This window comes from Clupea harengus, chromosome 22 (genome assembly GCF_900700415.2).
Source record: "Clupea harengus chromosome 22, Ch_v2.0.2, whole genome shotgun sequence".
In the NCBI taxonomy this organism is placed as follows: domain Eukaryota; kingdom Metazoa; phylum Chordata; class Actinopteri; order Clupeiformes; family Clupeidae; genus Clupea; species Clupea harengus.
Window position 1 is genome coordinate 4,585,246 of NC_045173.1, and position 18,689 is coordinate 4,603,934.

Consider the following 18,689-nt stretch of genomic DNA (forward strand, 5'->3'; position numbering starts at 1 on the left):
AATTAAAAAACGAACAGTATAGATTTAGTGTTGAAAATACAGGCCCCACAGTACAAAGTCAATGCAAACAAGCGTTCGTACACCTGTTATTACTGATATTCAAATAATTTTTTTTTAATGTTTTCCACCTTTATTTTGACAGACTCCATCCTCCTCGGCATGGAGTCTGTCAAAATAAGTGAAATTGCCCAGGGTTGTACTCACTTCTGTTGTATATGTGCTTCTTAATGCAGGTGTACAAGGTTGACCCGGAAACAAATCAAATCTGTTCTCTTTAAAGTTTTATTTTCATTAGGAAATTGCATAAACATCAGCACCCCAGAATTAGAACCTTTTTAGAAAGAATAAACGTCCGGTCCTGTCTCTGCTTGATATATTGAATAAAACTACAGTTAATCAGAATCGGAAAATTGTGGCCCAATGTTTGGTGGTTTGGTTTGAAATTGACCTGACGACGCAAATGAGCAACATGCTTGAGAGGACACACACACTTCTGTATGCGATGCAAGAGTAAGTAAATAAGTAAGTAAAATGCTAAAATGTAGCTAAATGTTGTAATTGAAGCACACATTACATGTTAAAATGAAGATTTTTCTATTTAACATGCATATTTCTTTTACTGTATAACAAAAAATGCATGGAAATTTCTCCTGTATCATGGAAAATAGTCAAAATAGTAATCGTTGAATATTCACCTTATGATTTTGATGTGATCCTCAGTACTTATGAGAGAACGCTCCCTGTCCTCCAAGTGTCTATCACTTCAAAAGAGGAACCTATTCAAATGAGTGCCGTTTTGCTCAACACCACTTCTACATTGCATATTTGCATAGCCTACAAATTGTCAATGTCCTACTGAAGACAGTACCAACATGAAGATTTGAACGTATTCAGACCACATGTTTGTTTGAAAACACATACCTGCATGTGTACACCTCTATCCCATTTGTACTCAGCTGCTTTGAAAGGCAGCTCAAAATGAGGTCCTTTTACAGATGTAAACACAAACAAGAAGATAATGTATTGTCCCCAAAAGAAGACAGTGAACATGCTACTGTTAAGGCAGAATGATGGGCAAGGAGAAAATAAATCAAATCAGAGGCAACAACATCAAGTACAAAACCTTTTTTTTTTTATTTTTTGATCCAAACTGCAAAACATCTAGAAAAATATACAACATATGTTTACCTTCTCACGACATTGAATGTTTGAGAAAGAAAGTTAACAGAAAAACAGAAAAAGAGAATATTCACATTTTCCCCATTATTGATAAAAGCACATTCGTCTGTTGTCTTTGCCGTCATCACAAGTTTAGCATCATTGTTCTTTTTCCTCATTTTTCAGATGTCGCCGCAATAGCCCGAGTCATTGGACAGCTGGGAGTTGGAGCTGCGGCTGGATGAGGAGTTCCAGATGTCCAGGTTCATGTGGGGGCCGAAGGGGTTAAAGCTGGAGTACTGCTTGGGTGGGCAGCTGCCTCCAGGCTCCCGGCTGAAGGTGGCGTGGGGGGAGACGGTGTGGGGGGAGACGGGCGCCGAGCGCTCCTGGTGGAAGTGGCTCTGGTAGGGCTCGCTCTGAGGGGTCCAGATGGAGCCGAACAGGCTGGACATGGGGGAGAGACTGCGTGTGCCTGAGAAGTATGGCTGAGAGGGGGAGCGAGAGACAGATTTAAACAAAAACAAGGTTGCAAGACATGCCACTGTCTGTGACAGGAAACATCAGTTACGTTTTCATCCTGTGCTCTTAAAATAGAAGTGATTACCGAGGCATTGGGCGCAGTCATGCGTAATGAACAGAACTCACACAATCATAGTAGGCATGCAGTAAGTACATTTAAGTAAATACAGTGCAGACACACAGTGTCAAAAAAGATGGAAAAAGCATAATGTGTGTATGTTACTTTACTCTCATGGGAAAATGTCCAACAAGACTATCACAGGCGTTTATATCACATCTACAACCTTTGTTCCCCCCAAATTAAATGACTGATTATGTTGACTATTTATTCACTGGTGCGAAGATTTATAGGCACACACCCACTCAGCGACACAAAGAGCTTCAACACATGTTGTAAACTTGTGGGTGAGTGAGTGTGAAGGCCTCACCTTGCTGCCCACACATCCGGCCATGTCCCAAGAGGTGGGTGCCTCCTGGCCAGCGTCCTCCCTCCACGCAGGCTGATGGCTAAAGGCCACGGATTGGCTCTCGTGACATGGGAAAGTGCTCTTGAAGTGGGCGTTCCCTGTGTGGCCAAAAGACATACATGTAAATGTGAGGAACGCATGTCTGGAGGATGAAGCTCTAGGCGTGGAGAAGATGAGAGCAGCTCTAGAGGCGTTCGTTCGTTCACCCACCCGCTGCCATGTAGCTGCTCTGGCTGCTGTAGGGGTAAGTGCTGTGGCTTTGGTTGGTCATGCCATTCCATGGAAAACTTAGAAAAGAAAAATGTAACATATTGTTAAATCAAGCTGAGGAAGGTTGTTTATAGTCAGCAGACAGCTTTGGGCTGTGTTGGGTTTTGTATGAACGTAATAAAGAAAGACCAAACCATAAAAGAGCACAGAAAAAAGGGAACTTACCCATTGTAGGGAGAAGTGGCTGGGCTTTGAGGTACAAAAGGCAATGACTCAGTCATGTTGTACCTGAACTCATTGGTCAAAGGGACTGAGGGAGCAGACCATGTCTCCTCTGGCACGTATGAGCTGGGGACGTCTGGGGACACAACACAAAAGGAGCACTTATAGTCCACTTTGGTCCATAAAGCTTTGTGGGAGCATATTGTAGACACAGTTTATATCAAGCATAGTGAAGAAACAAAACCAAGCTGATCAACACTTGGTTTGTCATGAGGCTCTCTCCTTTGCTCCAGGAACATTCTAGAGCAGGAACCCTGGAGACTGCTCTGCACGCCATGATCTGCCATATTTAATGTCAACAGACACGCAGTCTACAGCCTTTACAGTCGTATGTGAGCATCATTTACAGCATTGTGCTACACAGAATATGTAGTTCTACTGGGAATGCTTCAGAAGAATGGCAGAGGTAACAATAATATGACCAGATGCACATTAGAAACATAACTTAAAAGAAACATAAATACAAATAAATACAATTGCAGCCATGCCATCTTACCCATATTCCTTTCCGCACCAGCTGCCACGGCGGCAAAGCTTGGCGCAAAACTTGGCACAGGAGGAGTAGGGTCTGGGCTTTGGCACACTTCCTTCCGGTACAGACAGTTCATGCTGGAACACATACAGAGGTGAGGTCAGCTGCACACAGCACACTGTACTAGCACCACATCAGCTCAGGATCTCACTATGACCTTGGAGGGATTTGCTAAGAAGCTAGTTGGGAGTACTGATGAAAAGACTATGGAGACGTTCAATGAACTCAATGAAAGTTTAGAATCAGAAGACACGAGGATATGATCTATTGCTGCCATTTGTTTCTCACAACAAGAAATAAGAACGTGAAGGAACAGGACAAGAAAGGACAAGATGTCTGGTTTTATGTTGTAGTCTCTCACCTCTGAGTTGTACAACTGGGATTGATAATCTGATGGCTTTCTCGATCTGCTGGGTGAATACAGTTTTGCATGTTGTCCCCTGCAGTGAAAAAGACAGGAGAGGACATGCTCAGTCAGTTCAGCTCAGACAGCACTGTGCCATGTTCATTTAATGTCAGGAGCCCATAGCTCAAAACAACTTCCAACTAATGTGATGACTACTATTTGTCTGTCTGGTGTTTAGTTTCTTCCTGTTTGTCAGTGTGCCAGTTGAATTGAAATCAAATAAGCATGTCAGTTCCTTCTTTCAGGTATTGGCCAATACTGTTGGAGGCTTCATTTCCCAACTTTTGTGTTGTTGTGGTGTACGGTGTGTGTGTGTGTGTGTGTGTGTGTGTGAGGGGAGGAGGGCGGGTATACTCACTCTTCCGGGCAGGGTTGGCACAGTGTTGCCGTGTGTTGGCATCCCTGTCCCCCTCCATGCTGCTGGTGCTGCTCCAGCTGCCCCAGCTGCCCCTGCTTGCCCGCACGCTGCCCGAGGAGCTGCCCGAGGAGCTGTCGGAGCCCGACTCCCACTGCGGCCGCCGCTCAGGGCACTTCCTCCTGGGCCGAGCCAGGCACACGCCTGCCCACACACAGAGGACGGGAAACACACGCCATCAATCACCAGGTCTTTTCCCACAGGAACACAGTATGTCCTGCACTTTGTGGGGGACCTTCTCAAAATGGCAGTAAATCCTCCCAGGCTGTATTTACACCGTGTTCCATATTTGGCTCTGTGTAGAAACTAAGCTGTATGATTAAGGCTAAAGCATTCAGAGGTCAGGTTGATTCAAGTGTGATGGGCAGTCAACCTGTAGAAACTATCTGAAGAGTGACAGTAATGAATGACTGAACAAGGATTTTGAAGCAGCAGAAAAACCATAGGCCATCACATGCTTTGTGTTCAGTACAGTACCTGTTCCTCCTGGGGATGAAACTATCACAGATATCTACTAACCAGTTACTTGCCATCACACGTTCAGATTTGTAGAGATAAGGTATCACCAAGGGAAAGCACAGAGGAAATGAGAAATAATGGCTCAATGCAGCACAGAACAGAACTGAGAGCGATTGTGAAACAGCCTCGTCTGACGCACCGTTCTGCTTGAGAGAGCTGTCCAGGCTGGGTCCGAGCACAGGGAGGTCTGGTTTCACACTGGGGCAGGGGTTCCGGAGCCTGAGGACGGCGCGTGGGTCTCGCTGCTCCGGCTCCCTCTCCCTCTCCGACAGCATCACTACACTCACTTCAGGAACCCTGTCCATGGGCCAGAGAAGATGACACATTAGAGATTGGACATTACCTTTATGAAGCCAACAAAACAGCTGCTCCCAAGAACACCAAAAAAAAAAAAGCAGCTTTATAGGCTGGCCAGATGACATATGGGACATATGCACTTAACAAGGCATGTTATAGTCTACTGCCCCCAGCTCATTTGTAGCTGGGATTATACCTAGTGAATATGTCTGATTATACAAGGCTATCCATCTCTGCAGCAATCTACTGTGGGTTTGTGTGCTGTTTGTCCCCAGTCTACACATCTACTGTGTGTTTGTGTGTTGTATGTCCCCAGTCTACTGTGTGTGTGTGTGTGTGTGTGTGTGTGTGTGTGTGTGGTGTATGTCCCCAGTCTACTGTGTGTGTGTGTGCTGTATGTCCCCAGTCTACTGTGTGTGTGTGTGTGTGTGTGTGTGTGTGTGTGTGTGTGTGTATGTCCCCAGTCTACTGTGTGTGTGTGTGTGTGGTGTATGTCCCCAGTCTACTGTGTGTGTGTGTGCTGTATGTCCTCAGTCTACTGTGTGTGTGTGTGCTGTTTGTCCCCAGTCTACTGTGTGTTTGTGTGTGTCCCCAGTCTACTGTGTGTTTGTGTGCTGTTTGTCCCCAGTCTACTGTGTGTGTGTGTGTGTGTGTGTGTGTGTGTGTGTGTGTGTGTGTGTATGTCCCCAGTCTACACATCTACTGTGTGTGTGTGTGCTGTTTGTCCCCAGTCTACTGTGTGTGTGTGTGTGTATGTCCCCAGTCTACTGTGTGTTTGTGTATGTCCCCAGTCTACTGTGTGTGTGTGTGTGTATATGTCCCCAGTCTACTGTGTGTTTGTGTATGTCCCCAGTCTACTGTGTGTGTGTGTGTGTGTGTGTATGTATGTCCCCAGTCTACTGTGTGTTTGTGTATGTCCCCAGTCTACTGTGTGTGTGTGTGTGTGTGTGTGTGTGTGTATGTCCCCAGTCTACTGTGTGTGTGTGTGTGTTGTATGTCCCCAGCCTACTGTGTGTTTGAGTGCTGTATGTCCCCAGCCTTCACTCACCCAGTGGCGGGGTCAGTGGCTTTCCTGCGACTCTTCCCCGAGCCTCTCTTTACATTCTTGCTGTTGGCTGCTGGAGGACCTGCATCGCTCGTCTCTGTTCTCTTCCGCTGGCTGCCATGGCCATCTCTTGGCTGGGAAAACAGTCACATAGAAAGTTGCCAATTTATAAGAACTTGCTTTCAGATTACAATAGATTACTTGATCCTCTACTTCCCCTTTCCCAGCTAATTTGACATGTATGCAAACAGCCACATGTACTCAGCTAACCTGTCCACACAGTAAAGGGTGGTGTGCCTCACCTCCGACTCTGTGTTGTCCCTTTTTTCCATGCTCCTCTTGACAGCGGCCTCTTTCTCTGGGGCCACGTCCGTGGGCGGGTTGGCTTTGAATGCTGGGGCGGGGCAGGGGTTCTCAGGGAAGATGACGTGCGTTTCCATGGGAAACATAACTGGCTCTTTCTCCCTGGGCTCCTTGAAGGGCGGCACCTTCTCGACCGGGCCCGGCCTCTCGTCCAGCACGTCGTGGCTGATGAGGATGCTGTTGTTGTTGTTGTTGCGGGTGTCCATGATCTGGTCGGACACCTGCTCTTCCGGCCGCTCCTCGTCCACGGGGGGGCTCGGAGAGATGGGGCGAGGGGACGGGGTGGGGGAGGGAGGGGCGGCGGCCGAGTTGAAGTTGGTGCTCGCCGCGCTCACTTTGTACTTTCCGTAGAGAACAGACACTTTATGTTTCTTCTGGGGCTGGGCCGGGCCTCCGGAACTCTTCTTGGTGGAGGACTGGCTCCTGGTTGGCCCGTTGGCCACAGCCAGAGAGCCCCGGCCCTTCCCTTTGTCAGAGGTTTGGCACGGGTCTGTGTATGTTCTGCAGCTCCCCTTCAGTTTACTGGGAGGAAAAACAGCGTCATTAAAATGCATGTAATAAACAGAACATTGATTATATTTACATCTGCCTGTAAGATGTTATTATATCTATGTACGATTGGGTTCACTGTTCTCTTTTTCATGTTAAGGTTAACTCAAATAAGTGGGTTGAAATGCACAGGAGCTCAGACTCTGGAGTGCTTACCTGACACCGTTGGAGGAGATGGTGGCGATGACGCCGTTCTCTCGTGACAGAGGGTTGTGGTTGCTGCGCTGGCTTGAGGAGGAGAAGTCACTTAGGATGTACTGGGCCTGGTGGATCGCCATCAAACACACACCAGCTAAGGAGAAGCTGGATGGGGACAATGAAAATGAAATACAAATGAATACCATACAGTCAGACAGTTAATGAAGATTAATAGCAAATCATTACAAAGTACAATCATTTCATTGATAATCAGTCTTAGTAGAGCTAAGATACTCTGCTGGGCCGATGGCTGGGAAGAACAGACAAACTATAGGAGACTATGACAGCCAGACAGGGCCGGACGAACAGCTGTATCAGGGATGAGGGATGGTGCTGACCAGGTGAAGACGAGGGTGACCACCCAGAAGGACTCCTCCCAGCTGGGCCCGGGCACCACCTGAGCGCAGAGGGGCAGCATGTGGTGTGGCAGCGTCACGTTGAGCGTGAAGGGGAAGGAGGAGCCGCGCGCCGTCACCAGAGTCAGGTCCCTGATCACCCAGGAGGACGTGAAGTCAGGAGTAAACCTGCACGCACAGGGGAGACAGGGAGAATACAGAGACACCTTGAAAAAGAGAGGACTTCCATTGGCATTTTAGTGAAATGGTCTCATGCATATTACAAGCCCAGGTCTATAGAGGCAGGGGATACGTACGCTATGGTGATTTCTGAGGAGGAATTGTAGTCCAGAGTGAAGGATTGACACTGTAGGACTTCAAAGCCGAAGCCCTGGCACTTATAACCGTTAATGTTCATGGACATCACGGTCAGAGGCAGTTCGCCTGCGTTCTCTACCTTGAAGCTCTTACGAATCGCAAACAAGGGTTTGTTTGTGCGCATACCTAAGAGAAACATAGAATCACACAATGTATTAGAACTCCACTGTGCACAAAACAGGACAACACTGTTGCAAATTAGGAATCTATATAGACTGCATCATGCGCACCATCATGAACATTTTTAATTGAGATTAAAGAAATTTAAATCATTTCCCAGTGGGCAGCTGGTGGACCCTCACCATCTCTGCACTCCATGAGTGTGGACTGGGGGACGTTGAAGCGTAAGGAAGCCCCGGGGCCCGGCAGCTTCCCCCCCACACGCAGCAGCTCTGTGGACCCGAGGCCCTTCACCGTCACCATGTCAAAAATGGTCAAGTTGTTCCTATTAAACAACACACACACACACACACACACACACAGACACACACACACACACACACAATTAACAGAGCACTCAGTGTGCCACCCCCTCCCCCACACTGACATGATCCCAATGACACTGGCTTGTTTCTGATGGTGTCCCTCTACGCCCATGAGTGAGTGAGTGACTAGGTGTGGTGAGGCCTCCAGGCGTGGTGCTACCTGATGAGCAGGATGGAGGTGACAGGCCTCTGCTCAGCGGGGGTGTAGGCCACGGACACCGTCCTACTCTCCCAGGGCTGCAGCAGCAGTCGCAGGCTCCCGTCTGACCCCAACCGCAAACCCTCAGCGTCCTGTCAGGCGGAAGGATAAAGACAGACATACTCAGACCTCACTTCACTCTGCACATACGCATGCACTAACATCTCTGTGTACTTGACATCAGAACAAGATCACAGGATGACATGATCACGTCCTCTCACAAGCATGCACAGGCACTGCCCTTCACCCTTACCTCGGAGTCAGTGGGCAGGAGGCAGAACTCTGTGGTGGTGATGTTCACAGACAAAGGGCTGATGTTAAACCTGGTCAAAAGACAAATCAGCAGGTACATAAGCAGAGTTGGTGTCTTCCACCATATGGCAACTAGTGCTCCGGTAACAATGCAATAGAGCATGATGAACTAATGGCTGGAGTGGGAGGCTTCAGTACCTTTTAGTGAGGAGATCCAAGGCCTCCAGGGGGGCAGGGTAGGAGGAGAGGGCTCTGATCTCCACGGAAACAACAGAACCCGAGGGATTCTTCAGGGTCAAGCTCTTCACCTGAGAGAGATACCTTTGAGTTAGCAACACTCCCCTTCAGATTTACTCACGTCAAAGAGGAAACAAACCCCACTGGAAAATAAATCTACCGACCACGTGTGATTCTAGGCAGGACTATGCTTCAAAATACTGAGAAAACACTTAACGTAGGGGCACGTACCGGTAAGTCTGTATGGAGTTTGTGTATAGTGTTGCTTACTTTGCTCTCATTGACAGACGTGGCCCCAAAATCCAGCGGGGTGTTGGTCTGCACAGGAAGCCTGGGCCATCTTTAGACACGACACAAAAGATAAACACACACTCCGTCAATGTGTGAGTGCGTAAATATTATAAGAAATCTGTTTAGCAGATATGTGTGCCAGTGTGTGTGTGTAGTTGTGTGGTTAGTGGCGCCACCTGCAGGGCAGCTGGTCTTTGCGGTTCTGCCAGCGGGGGCAGACGGCGGCGGCCAGGCTGCTGTCCACACTCCACAGGGCAGAAGTAGACGAGGGAAGGAGCGTTCGCTGCCAATCAACTCGGCCTGTTGTAAGATAAATTTGAATTATCAAATGTATCAAATGAAGTATATCAAATGGAAAAAATCAGTCAGACAGCAAGTTAAATTCACGTGGAAAATGTAAAGCCAGACGAGAGAGCAAGTTAAAACTGGGACAGAGGGCTGTGACAAAGGGCAGCAAAAGGATAAATCTTAAGTGGTCAAGTCTGGGGCACAAATAAGGGAAAGTTTCCAGACATACATGTGTCAGCAGATTAAAAGCATACGTTCTGTAAATGGGAAATACCACAAGAATCATGTGTTATAACTGTGCAGAGTGGACGAGACAGTATTTCACAATCTTAAGATCGTTAGATGGGCGGCGCAGGGGGCCAGAAGTGACATCACAGAATTAGGCCTTAAAAGTGCAAGCATCCTCTGTTTAGACTCTAGAATGCGAATTCTCCGGCTTGCTTGATTGTACTTGACTGTCTGTTGGGCAAGTTGTATTGTGTCAGTACCTACCAGTAAAACTCAACCTTGTTACAACAAATTGCTTCGTATGGTGGTTCCTCTCCAAAACAACACGACAGAGTAATTTTACTCTAACACTGTCCAATCACACGTCAACAGAGGTGTCAGCACTGGCCTCAGAAATACACACAGCACAAACACCAAGAACTACACAGTAACACATAGAGGTCCCGTTAACCCCGGTGATGCCCTTACCTGCTCTGGACAGCTGGAGGGGACAGGGGCGGGCACACTCTGCACCCGTCTCAAACAAGACCTCACCCAGCTGCAGAGAGAGAAGAGAGGAGGCTCTCATACACCCATGACACAGAAACACCACAACAGTTCAGACATTATTTAGCAAAGCAAACCGATAAACACAATAGTGGAGGGAGATACATGAAGGAAAGAAAGATAGGAGGAGAGCAAGACAGAAAGAGAGAGAATGAGAGAGAGAGAGAGAGAGAGAGAATGAGAGAAGAATCTCTACCTGTGATGCAGTGGAGCGGATGTGCAGTGGTACCACCAGGGTGAGAGCTGCCCTGGACTGCAGCGTTGCCGTGGCAATGAGGTTGACGGGCAGGGTTGTGTTGAGGAGCTGCATGGAGAAGAGCCTCCAGCACCCAGAGGGCACTGTGACGGGCCGGTCGAAGTTCACCACCTAAGGACACCCACAGCACCACTACTCAAAATCACCTCACTCACACATAATCACCCGCGTAGAAGGGTTCACAAAACACCTAAATCACACATAATCACCAGCGTAGAAGGGTTCACAAAGCACCTCCATGGTTATTTAACAATGCTGTGAACCCTAACCCTTTTATGGAACCTTTCGAAATGGAGGAGATGGTGACATGAAGGCACTACCTTGAGCAGGCCCTGTGTTTCCTGAGGAATGGAGACGTCTGTAATGGTGAGAGGGAAGCCAAGGAGGTTGGTGAACCAGAGGTCAGCGGGGTCGCTGCCTCTCAGCCGCTGCCTCAGCTGAAACAGGCTCGCCAGGTCAACACCAGACCTTCAGGGAGAGGGAGAGGGAGAGGGAGAGGAAGAGAGAGAGAGAGAGAGAGAGAGAGAGAAAACATGGAAGAATAGAAGGAAAGAGTGCAAAAGAAGGAGATTTTAATCTTGACACTTCCATTGACATTTATTAACCTAACACATGCCAATAAAGGTAGCTCCCAAATGAAGTGGTTGTGGACACTGACCTGTGCAGGTGAGGCAGGCCCCTGATGGAGGAGTTACCCAGGAGCTGCAGGCTGATCTGCCTGGAGCACGTCCTGCTCGGAGCTGGAGAGGAGCCTGGCACAGGACACAGGACAGGGACACAGAGCTTAGGGAGCAACACTGGCAACATCATGAGGCATTTCTGAAAGGACTTGTTTTCAGAAGCCATTGAAAGTAGTCTGTTAAGTAGTCATTAAGCAAGAATACATTTTTTTTAAAAACACTCACTTTTACAGGACAGTGATGATACATGTGTGAAGTTTGTTGCAGTGTCCCTCAGTAGAACTTGGTTGAATTCGAGAGAACTTTCTATTTTTGATAAGAGCTTGATGTCCTACAGGAAAACAGAAAGATGTGTTATGACATTCATAACAATTTTCATTACTATGCTATTTCATATCTCACACACAGATCTACCTTCACAAACAGCTTTTTGGATCCGGAATTCAGCATATGAACATGTATTCTTGGAGCTGTAAAAACAGAAAAAGACATAACCTCAAATGTGGTTTTCATTCCCTTTTAAAAAACGTTTGCTTAACTTTAGAGAATCAGAGGAGAGCTGCAGTACTTCTAGTCGTCTATAGATGGCACACTCCACTGCCTAAAGCGGTCATATCATCATATCAACGTGTCAGAACACGTAGCACTTTCTGACATCACAACATTTTCCTATGTGCCAAATCAGTGATCTATGGGGGAGCCGAAACCCCCCTCAGACATTCAGGCAAAACAGTGAAACAGATCTAGACATGTAGCCCTTGAGCAGATGAGTATAGAGTATATGAGTATAGTAGCGAATACCATTAGTATACTTCATGCAACAGTTAAACATATTGCATCAGAAGACAAAGAACAGAGTAAAAGAGCTATGCACTTGATTATGTTGAACCATAAAACACCAATTTGCTGGTCGTTTGCCATCTGCGTCATATTTCTTTCTTCTAACTAATATGCAGTTGCACACATTTGCTGAGACGCAAATGTTCCTGAGTCATCCGTCTTCTGTTTTCACAGGCTACAGTAACTGGGATGACATCATCCATGCTAGGCTAGCGCTGGTTGGGCTCCAGGCAGGAGGCGTTCCAGGGGAGGCCCAGCTGCAGGGGGTTCTGCTGGCCTGGGCTCGTAGGGAGTACAGCATTGCAGTGGTCCCGCCAGGAGAAGTGCTGAGCTGTCAGCTAATGCAGCACAGCCAGGCTGCAGGTGAGCGCGCGCCTGCATCTACTCAAGTGGAGCCTGTGGGACAGTCTCCTCCAGCGCCTCAGGGGAAGCAGTGCACACTCACTTCTGAGGTCGCTCACGAGCCCAGTGCACACTCACTTCTGAGGTCACACAAGAGCCCAGTGCACACTCACTTCTGAGGACACACAAGAGCCCAGTGCACACTCACTTCTGAGGACACACAAGAGCCCAGTGCACACTCACTTCTGAGGACACACAAGAGCCCAGTACACACTCACTTCTGAGGTCACTCACGAGCCCAGTGCACACTCACTTCTGAGGTCACACAAGAGCCCAGTGCACACTCACTTCTGAGGTCACTCACGAGCCCAGTTCACATGAGCCCAATACACACTCACTTCTGAGGTCGCTCATGAGCCCAATACACACTCACTTCTGAGGTCGCTCATTAGCCCAATACACACTCACTTCTGAGGACGCTCACGAGCCTAGTTCACATGGCCAGTACGATCACCTCAGCTAATCTTTCACATAAGAGTACTTTTTCAAAGAGAAAGTAAAAGTATTTTCAGTGGTTTTGTCTGCCGAGTTCAGCTACATAAGACTTTTTTTAAACCAACCTCCCACACACACACACACACACACACACACGTACGCGCACACGCACGCACGCACACACACACACACACACACACACACACAGTAACAGAAGGGGGCACAAGTATACAAAACTTTTCATTACTATTTTCATTGTCAAATTCCAGATATGAATATAGTTTTATATTGTCCAGTGAACTGTTACATAATAGCTTAGAGTAAATTCTATGTTGGTGTGCTGCATTTTACTAGCAGCTTACATACGATGACACTTCAACTCACACATATTCTTAAGATCTCAATGAACCTCGTTAATGAACCTACCATGTAAAAACCCCTCTAAAAGTCAATCACATCTTGATTTACCGTGATGAATAAAGGATAGATTCCAGGTGACTGCAACAAAGTGTGCAAATGATTGTTCACGCACTAAAAGCAGACTATTGTTTCTGCAGGCACACTGTATGCAAACGCCACTGTTCTCCCGCCACACTGTGGCCCACTGGGCCGGCGCCGGACGAGTACCTGCAGTGCTGCTGGGCGCGAGGAAGAGCACCATGAGGTTCTCGATGACGTAGGGCTTCAGCTTGTCCAGGTGAGCCTGCTGCTCCCCGCGCTCCGACAGGCTGATCAGCAGGGAGAATCTGTCCTCCTCCTCCTCACTCACCAAACACGAGCCCTGTGGAAACACACGCATTGTCCGCCATCAGCCTGGTCATCAGGTCATACAGGGGATCATTACTAACAAAAATAAGCCGTGACACACACAGTGTACTGTTTGTGTACACCTCCTTCCCCTCGAATTGTGTGATGTCAATGATGTGCATGGAATTCCACGGTCAGGGGTTTCGAGCGTGAGCATGTTTGTGAAATGACTACGTGTAAACAGACATGTGGGTGTGAGTGTGCAGCCTAATGACAGAGCAGAGGCCTGCCTGCCTGCCTGCCTGACTGACTGACTGACAGGAGCCAGAGCGCCGAGAGGAAGCCTGGGCGACCTCATCCAGTCAGGTTAGCAGACATCCTCACTAGCACTGATGGATCACGCTTGGCAGTGTGTAGCCTGCTGCTAATTGCACACAGAGGCTACTTCCCCTGTCTTTTATGCAATGGACCGGGGGGGGGGATCTTGTGAAATCTATGTTCTAAGCTGTCAGACTGTTACAGCTGGGCAGTGATGACATCTGCATAAATGTAGTGTGTCACATTATAAGACTGGAGATCTGATCATGGGAAAAGGGTGATGGCATTTTGTATGGTGTGACCATTGCTCTCTCAGATGACTTCCTATCACAAGCAGCTATCTGAAAGGTAGCAACGGGGATGTTATCTACATGTTTTAAGATTAAAAAGGTACAGTCCGTGATTGTACTCCAATAGACGTTTTGTGAAATTCAGCCAATTGCTCATCACAGTCCTCCAGCTGTCTGTTTTGTGTGTGTGTTCTAAAAAAAAAAAAAACTCTGGTTGCTTGTACAGCCCTGGGCCTGTGGAGGGTAAACACACACAGTGGCTCAGACCAAACCATACACTACTCTAATCAATCAGCACATTACTTCAGAAGCACTGGAGGGAGGGGTGTCATTTGATTGGCTGTTGAGCTCAAATATTTGCCAGAAACACGGACTGGACCTTTAATAATATTAACAATATGCTAAATAGCCTATTATTCTCTAGCATGAATGATTTTGACATACGTAATAAAGTGTAAAAGCTGGTCATGTCTGTGATTCTATGCTGAAAAGGAGAGATATTGTGCATCATTGAATACATCGGTCAGAGATACAAACCTGGGGATGGCTGTACACATGTTTGGGTAAACTGCAATCTAGATGAAGTCCCAGAATAGTTATATTAGAGGCATCTTCCTACGGGGAGAAAGAAAAAGCACAAAAAGAACATGAACTGATGTGATGAAACAGCATTAGATACGTGATGCTCTCCCATAGGCAGGAGTCTCCCTTACACTGACTGGTACACTGCAGTTTTACAAAACTGTGGAATATGCAAAAGGGAGTTTTAGTGGCTGTCGAATATGTGTTTGGTGTTGTGCGGTGTGGGGAGCTGTTCTATTTGAGAACTGTAATGTGGAGTGCAGAGGCATATACCACTTCAACACATCCATTTATGTGAGGGTAGCTCCCATGACCTCCACAACTACTGTGGAAATGAATTCAACCAGAGGTAGGCAGTGTATGCAGTCATCAGGGGTCATAAAATCAGACTAAAGAAGCACCATAAAACACATTTATGGCAAACTGGGTCGAAAATCTCTTAAAATTCAACCAGGTGCCATATCTTTCTGTTAATCTTTCTGTCAAGCCTTTAGCCAGAATACCCTAAAACATTCACTCACATGTCAGACTAACTGACTGATGTAAATTGATACCAAGCTCCAAATATGAAACAAAGGCCTAAGTGCATGCCTCATTTGAATACACTCTGCAGAGGAAGTCATGTAACCAAAAGCAGAACAGGAACGAAACTGACTGTTCTTTTTAGCTCACACAGAGAGCAAGCCTCCTTCCAGGAGATCTTTCTGATCATTACAGAACAATAGAAGTGAACATCTAGGTGGGATGGCTAAACCTTCTCAGAATTTCATTTCCAGGGCTGGTGAAACCTTTAGCTAGCAGCATTGTCATACAGAAGACATGTTCACCAGCACATGGACCTGGAGAGAGTCTGAGAGACTGTGTTTGTAGCCACTTCCCTAGTGATCGGTAGGAGCGGCCGCAGTAGAAGTCCCCTTATTTTGTCTTTTCTCTCATGGTGTATGAACAATGAGTTTAGCTGCTTTCGCTACTGCAATGTGTAGCATTGCCAGTAATTAACATGCAATTAATTACACTTATTATGGAATGATTATGGTCAGAGTTGGGACTGGATCGCTCAGGGCAAAAAAAAAAGCTGCAGGCAAGTCTCTGTAGGCTACATAGGATTTGAGATATGCGGCAAATATTTACACAAAGTTTCCACCAGTGCACTTGCTGTAGAACTGCTCCTGGCCAGATGAGCATCTGTGTGGATGCGTCAGCCCATATCAAGCAGTACAGCTGGTGCTGCTGTAGCAGCGACTGACTTTAAACACCACCAAAGTTCATTGTGAACGGGGCTGGGGAAGTGTCTATATTTAAGCACTTTATACACTCACAAGCTCAGTGAAGTCTGACCACAATGCACAAAAGTGCAAGCACTACCGTTTCTCACACAACCCCTCCTCTGGCTGGTTTAGAGTCAGCTGATATTATGGCTCTAAATATAGCAATAGAATCCATACATCTGAATACACCCAAATTATTTTCTCAGGCTCTGAAGATGAGTACATGTGTCCTAACTGTGCAACACAGCCATGAGTGGCTACATTCTGTTCTGGGGAGGAAGGTGAGTACATGTGTCCTAACTGTGCAACACAGCCATGAGTGGCTACATTCTGTTCTGGGGAGGAAGGTGAGTACATGTGTCCTAACTGTGCAACACAGCCATGAGTGGCTACATTCTGTTCTGGGGAGGAAGGTGAGTACATGTGTCCTAACTGTGCAACACAGCCATGAGTGGGTACATTCTGTTCTGGGGAGGAAGGTGAGTACATGTGTCCTAACTGTGCAACACAGCCATGAGTGGGTACATTCTGTTCTGGGGACTGAGGAAGGTGAGTACATGTGTCCTAACTGTGCAACACAGCCATGAGTGGGTACATTCTGTTCTGGGGAGAAAGAGGCGACACGATATATGGGTCTGCAGCTTTGCTTCAAACGGCTGACATTTAGCAACTGCCACTCATTTCCTGTTGGGGAAGTGCATTACCACCTAGCCCCATTTACACATTTGCTTGTGTGTGTGTGAGTGTGTTTGTCGTGTGTGTGTGTGTGTGTGTGTTCGTGTGTGTGTGCATGCATAACATGTGTAGGTGGTTTAGACGTGTAGGAGTGACAAGGAGGGACTACATGTACTAAACCTCATTTCCTCAAGTCAAAGCTGTAATGAGCATGCGTGAGTGTGTTATCTGTGTTTGTATGTGCATGTGTGTGAACCGGAGACTGTGGTATACGTCAGTGCCTTGGGCTGTTAATGTGTGAATATGAGTGTGGGGGGGGGGGGGGGGGGGGGGGGGAGTGGGTTTAAAAGCTGTTGCATGGTGAGGAGAAATACAAGAGCCATCATGCATATCAGACATACAGAGAACATCACATCTATGAGTGATCTGAAACAACAGCCTTACCTGAGTTTGTGTCAGCTTAATGCTCTTTATATGAGGGGATATTAACACACTATCTTTTAGGTGTTCATCTCGATGAGAGCCCCACGGGACACCAACACCAAAAACCTGAAACATTGGAAAGGGAGTCCTCACTACAATGCCTTCATCCGGACATGAAGACAAAAAAAATGCAGTACAGTTGTATGGGTAGTACAGGAGACTTCATAATAATTCAAAGCAATTAACTGCAATGTTAATTCACCTGGTATGATAAGACCCCATGGGTAGATGTATTAATAAATAAGGAATTCTCTACATTTCCCTCCTCTGTTGGAAGGAAAATGAGTTTAAATGAAGTCTTCCCTCGGGGTGGAATCACCTGCCACGACAGACAGACAGACAGAGAGAGAGAGAGGCATCATCACATCAGCACTCACATTACCAACAGTATGAGAAAGACCAGCTTCATAGAGTAGAGAGTAGAGAATAGAGTATAGAGTATAGAGTATGTTCAGTTGTGTCTAAATAGTCAATATCTTCATCAGTGGGACTGGAGAGATCAGCTGGTTGGTGTTTGGTACATCCTGCACAGAGTGTGTTAAAAGGAAGTCAATAGCTGTGGAAAGAGGAGCTCTGTTTTCAAAAGGCATGCACACTGTTGCAGTCTCAAAAAGGGATGGCTGGTGTCAGTTCTGCTGTTTTGTGTGAGGAAGAGAAGAAAAAGAGAGAGTGAAAATGAAAAGAGGAAGTTGGTGAAAGTCAGATACAAAAAGACAAGGGGAGGAGAGAGCACTAAGGCGAGATACAGAGAGAGAGAGAGAGAGAGAGAGAGACAGAGACAGAGAGAGCACTAAGGCGAGATACACACAGAGAGAGAGAGAGAGAGAGAGAGAGAGAGAGAGAGAGAGAGAGAGAGAGAGAGAGCATTAAGGCGAGATACACAGAGAGAGAGAGAGCACTAAGGCGAGATACACACAGAGAGAGAGAGAGAGAGAGAGAGAGAGAGAGAGAGAGAGAGAGAGAGAGAGAGAGAGAGCATTAAGGCGAGATACACAGAGAGAGAGAGAGCACTAAGGCGAGATACAGAGAGAGAGAGAGAGAGAGAGAGAGAGAGAGAGAGAGAGAGAGAGAGCACTAAGGCAAGATACAGAGAGAGAGAGAGAGAGAGAGAGAGCACTGAGGCGAGATACACAGAGAGAGGCGGGCACATACTCACCCTTCGAGAAAAGAAAGGCATGTGAAAATGTCTACTAGATGTAAATATTGACAACAGAGTCACGGGGAGCTCCGGGCTGGGGTTGTGTATGTATACAGTTTCAGCTCTTGGCAGCCCCAGCGGCCTACGGAAACACATACGAAAGGAAGAGGTTTAAATCAAATGCATCAGCCTAGAAAATCTAGCCACAAGTCTACCCAGAATAGCTCCAGATTCCGTCGATTTAGCAAGCTAACGTGACACATGTATACCACATTAGCACTGGAATGTAAATGTGACGCCTCCTGAAGTGGACTCATCAGCTAGCATAGCACAGAACATTCATCATCACTGCGTGTTGCGAGGGTCTTGCTCACAT

At 47.0% G+C, this 18,689-nt stretch overlaps 1 protein-coding gene across 1 annotated transcript in view; it reads right to left on the reverse strand.

The window, feature by feature from the left end:
* Positions 1-1,110: 1,110 nt before the first annotated feature.
* Positions 1,111-18,689, reverse strand: part of tmem131l (transmembrane 131 like) — a 38,088-nt gene continuing 20,509 nt past the window's right edge. The window contains exons 5-34 of the mRNA XM_012831854.3: positions 18,332-18,455; positions 17,378-17,494; positions 17,137-17,241; positions 14,705-14,782; positions 13,440-13,593; positions 11,550-11,605; positions 11,361-11,466; positions 11,114-11,207; positions 10,776-10,923; positions 10,396-10,566; positions 10,122-10,191; positions 9,314-9,437; positions 9,117-9,186; positions 8,808-8,917; positions 8,611-8,680; positions 8,319-8,449; positions 7,976-8,118; positions 7,613-7,799; positions 7,299-7,484; positions 6,919-7,065; positions 6,153-6,735; positions 5,854-5,984; positions 4,648-4,805; positions 3,933-4,133; positions 3,530-3,608; positions 3,133-3,245; positions 2,580-2,712; positions 2,355-2,431; positions 2,106-2,242; positions 1,111-1,643 (exon numbers count right to left, since the gene is read on the reverse strand). Coding sequence (XP_012687308.2) covers positions 1,341-1,643; positions 2,106-2,242; positions 2,355-2,431; positions 2,580-2,712; positions 3,133-3,245; positions 3,530-3,608; positions 3,933-4,133; positions 4,648-4,805; positions 5,854-5,984; positions 6,153-6,735; positions 6,919-7,065; positions 7,299-7,484; positions 7,613-7,799; positions 7,976-8,118; positions 8,319-8,449; positions 8,611-8,680; positions 8,808-8,917; positions 9,117-9,186; positions 9,314-9,437; positions 10,122-10,191; positions 10,396-10,566; positions 10,776-10,923; positions 11,114-11,207; positions 11,361-11,466; positions 11,550-11,605; positions 13,440-13,593; positions 14,705-14,782; positions 17,137-17,241; positions 17,378-17,494; positions 18,332-18,455 — 4,306 coding nt within the window. The 3' untranslated portion in view covers positions 1,111-1,340. The remainder of the gene's footprint in view (positions 1,644-2,105; positions 2,243-2,354; positions 2,432-2,579; positions 2,713-3,132; positions 3,246-3,529; positions 3,609-3,932; positions 4,134-4,647; positions 4,806-5,853; positions 5,985-6,152; positions 6,736-6,918; positions 7,066-7,298; positions 7,485-7,612; positions 7,800-7,975; positions 8,119-8,318; positions 8,450-8,610; positions 8,681-8,807; positions 8,918-9,116; positions 9,187-9,313; positions 9,438-10,121; positions 10,192-10,395; positions 10,567-10,775; positions 10,924-11,113; positions 11,208-11,360; positions 11,467-11,549; positions 11,606-13,439; positions 13,594-14,704; positions 14,783-17,136; positions 17,242-17,377; positions 17,495-18,331; positions 18,456-18,689) is intronic.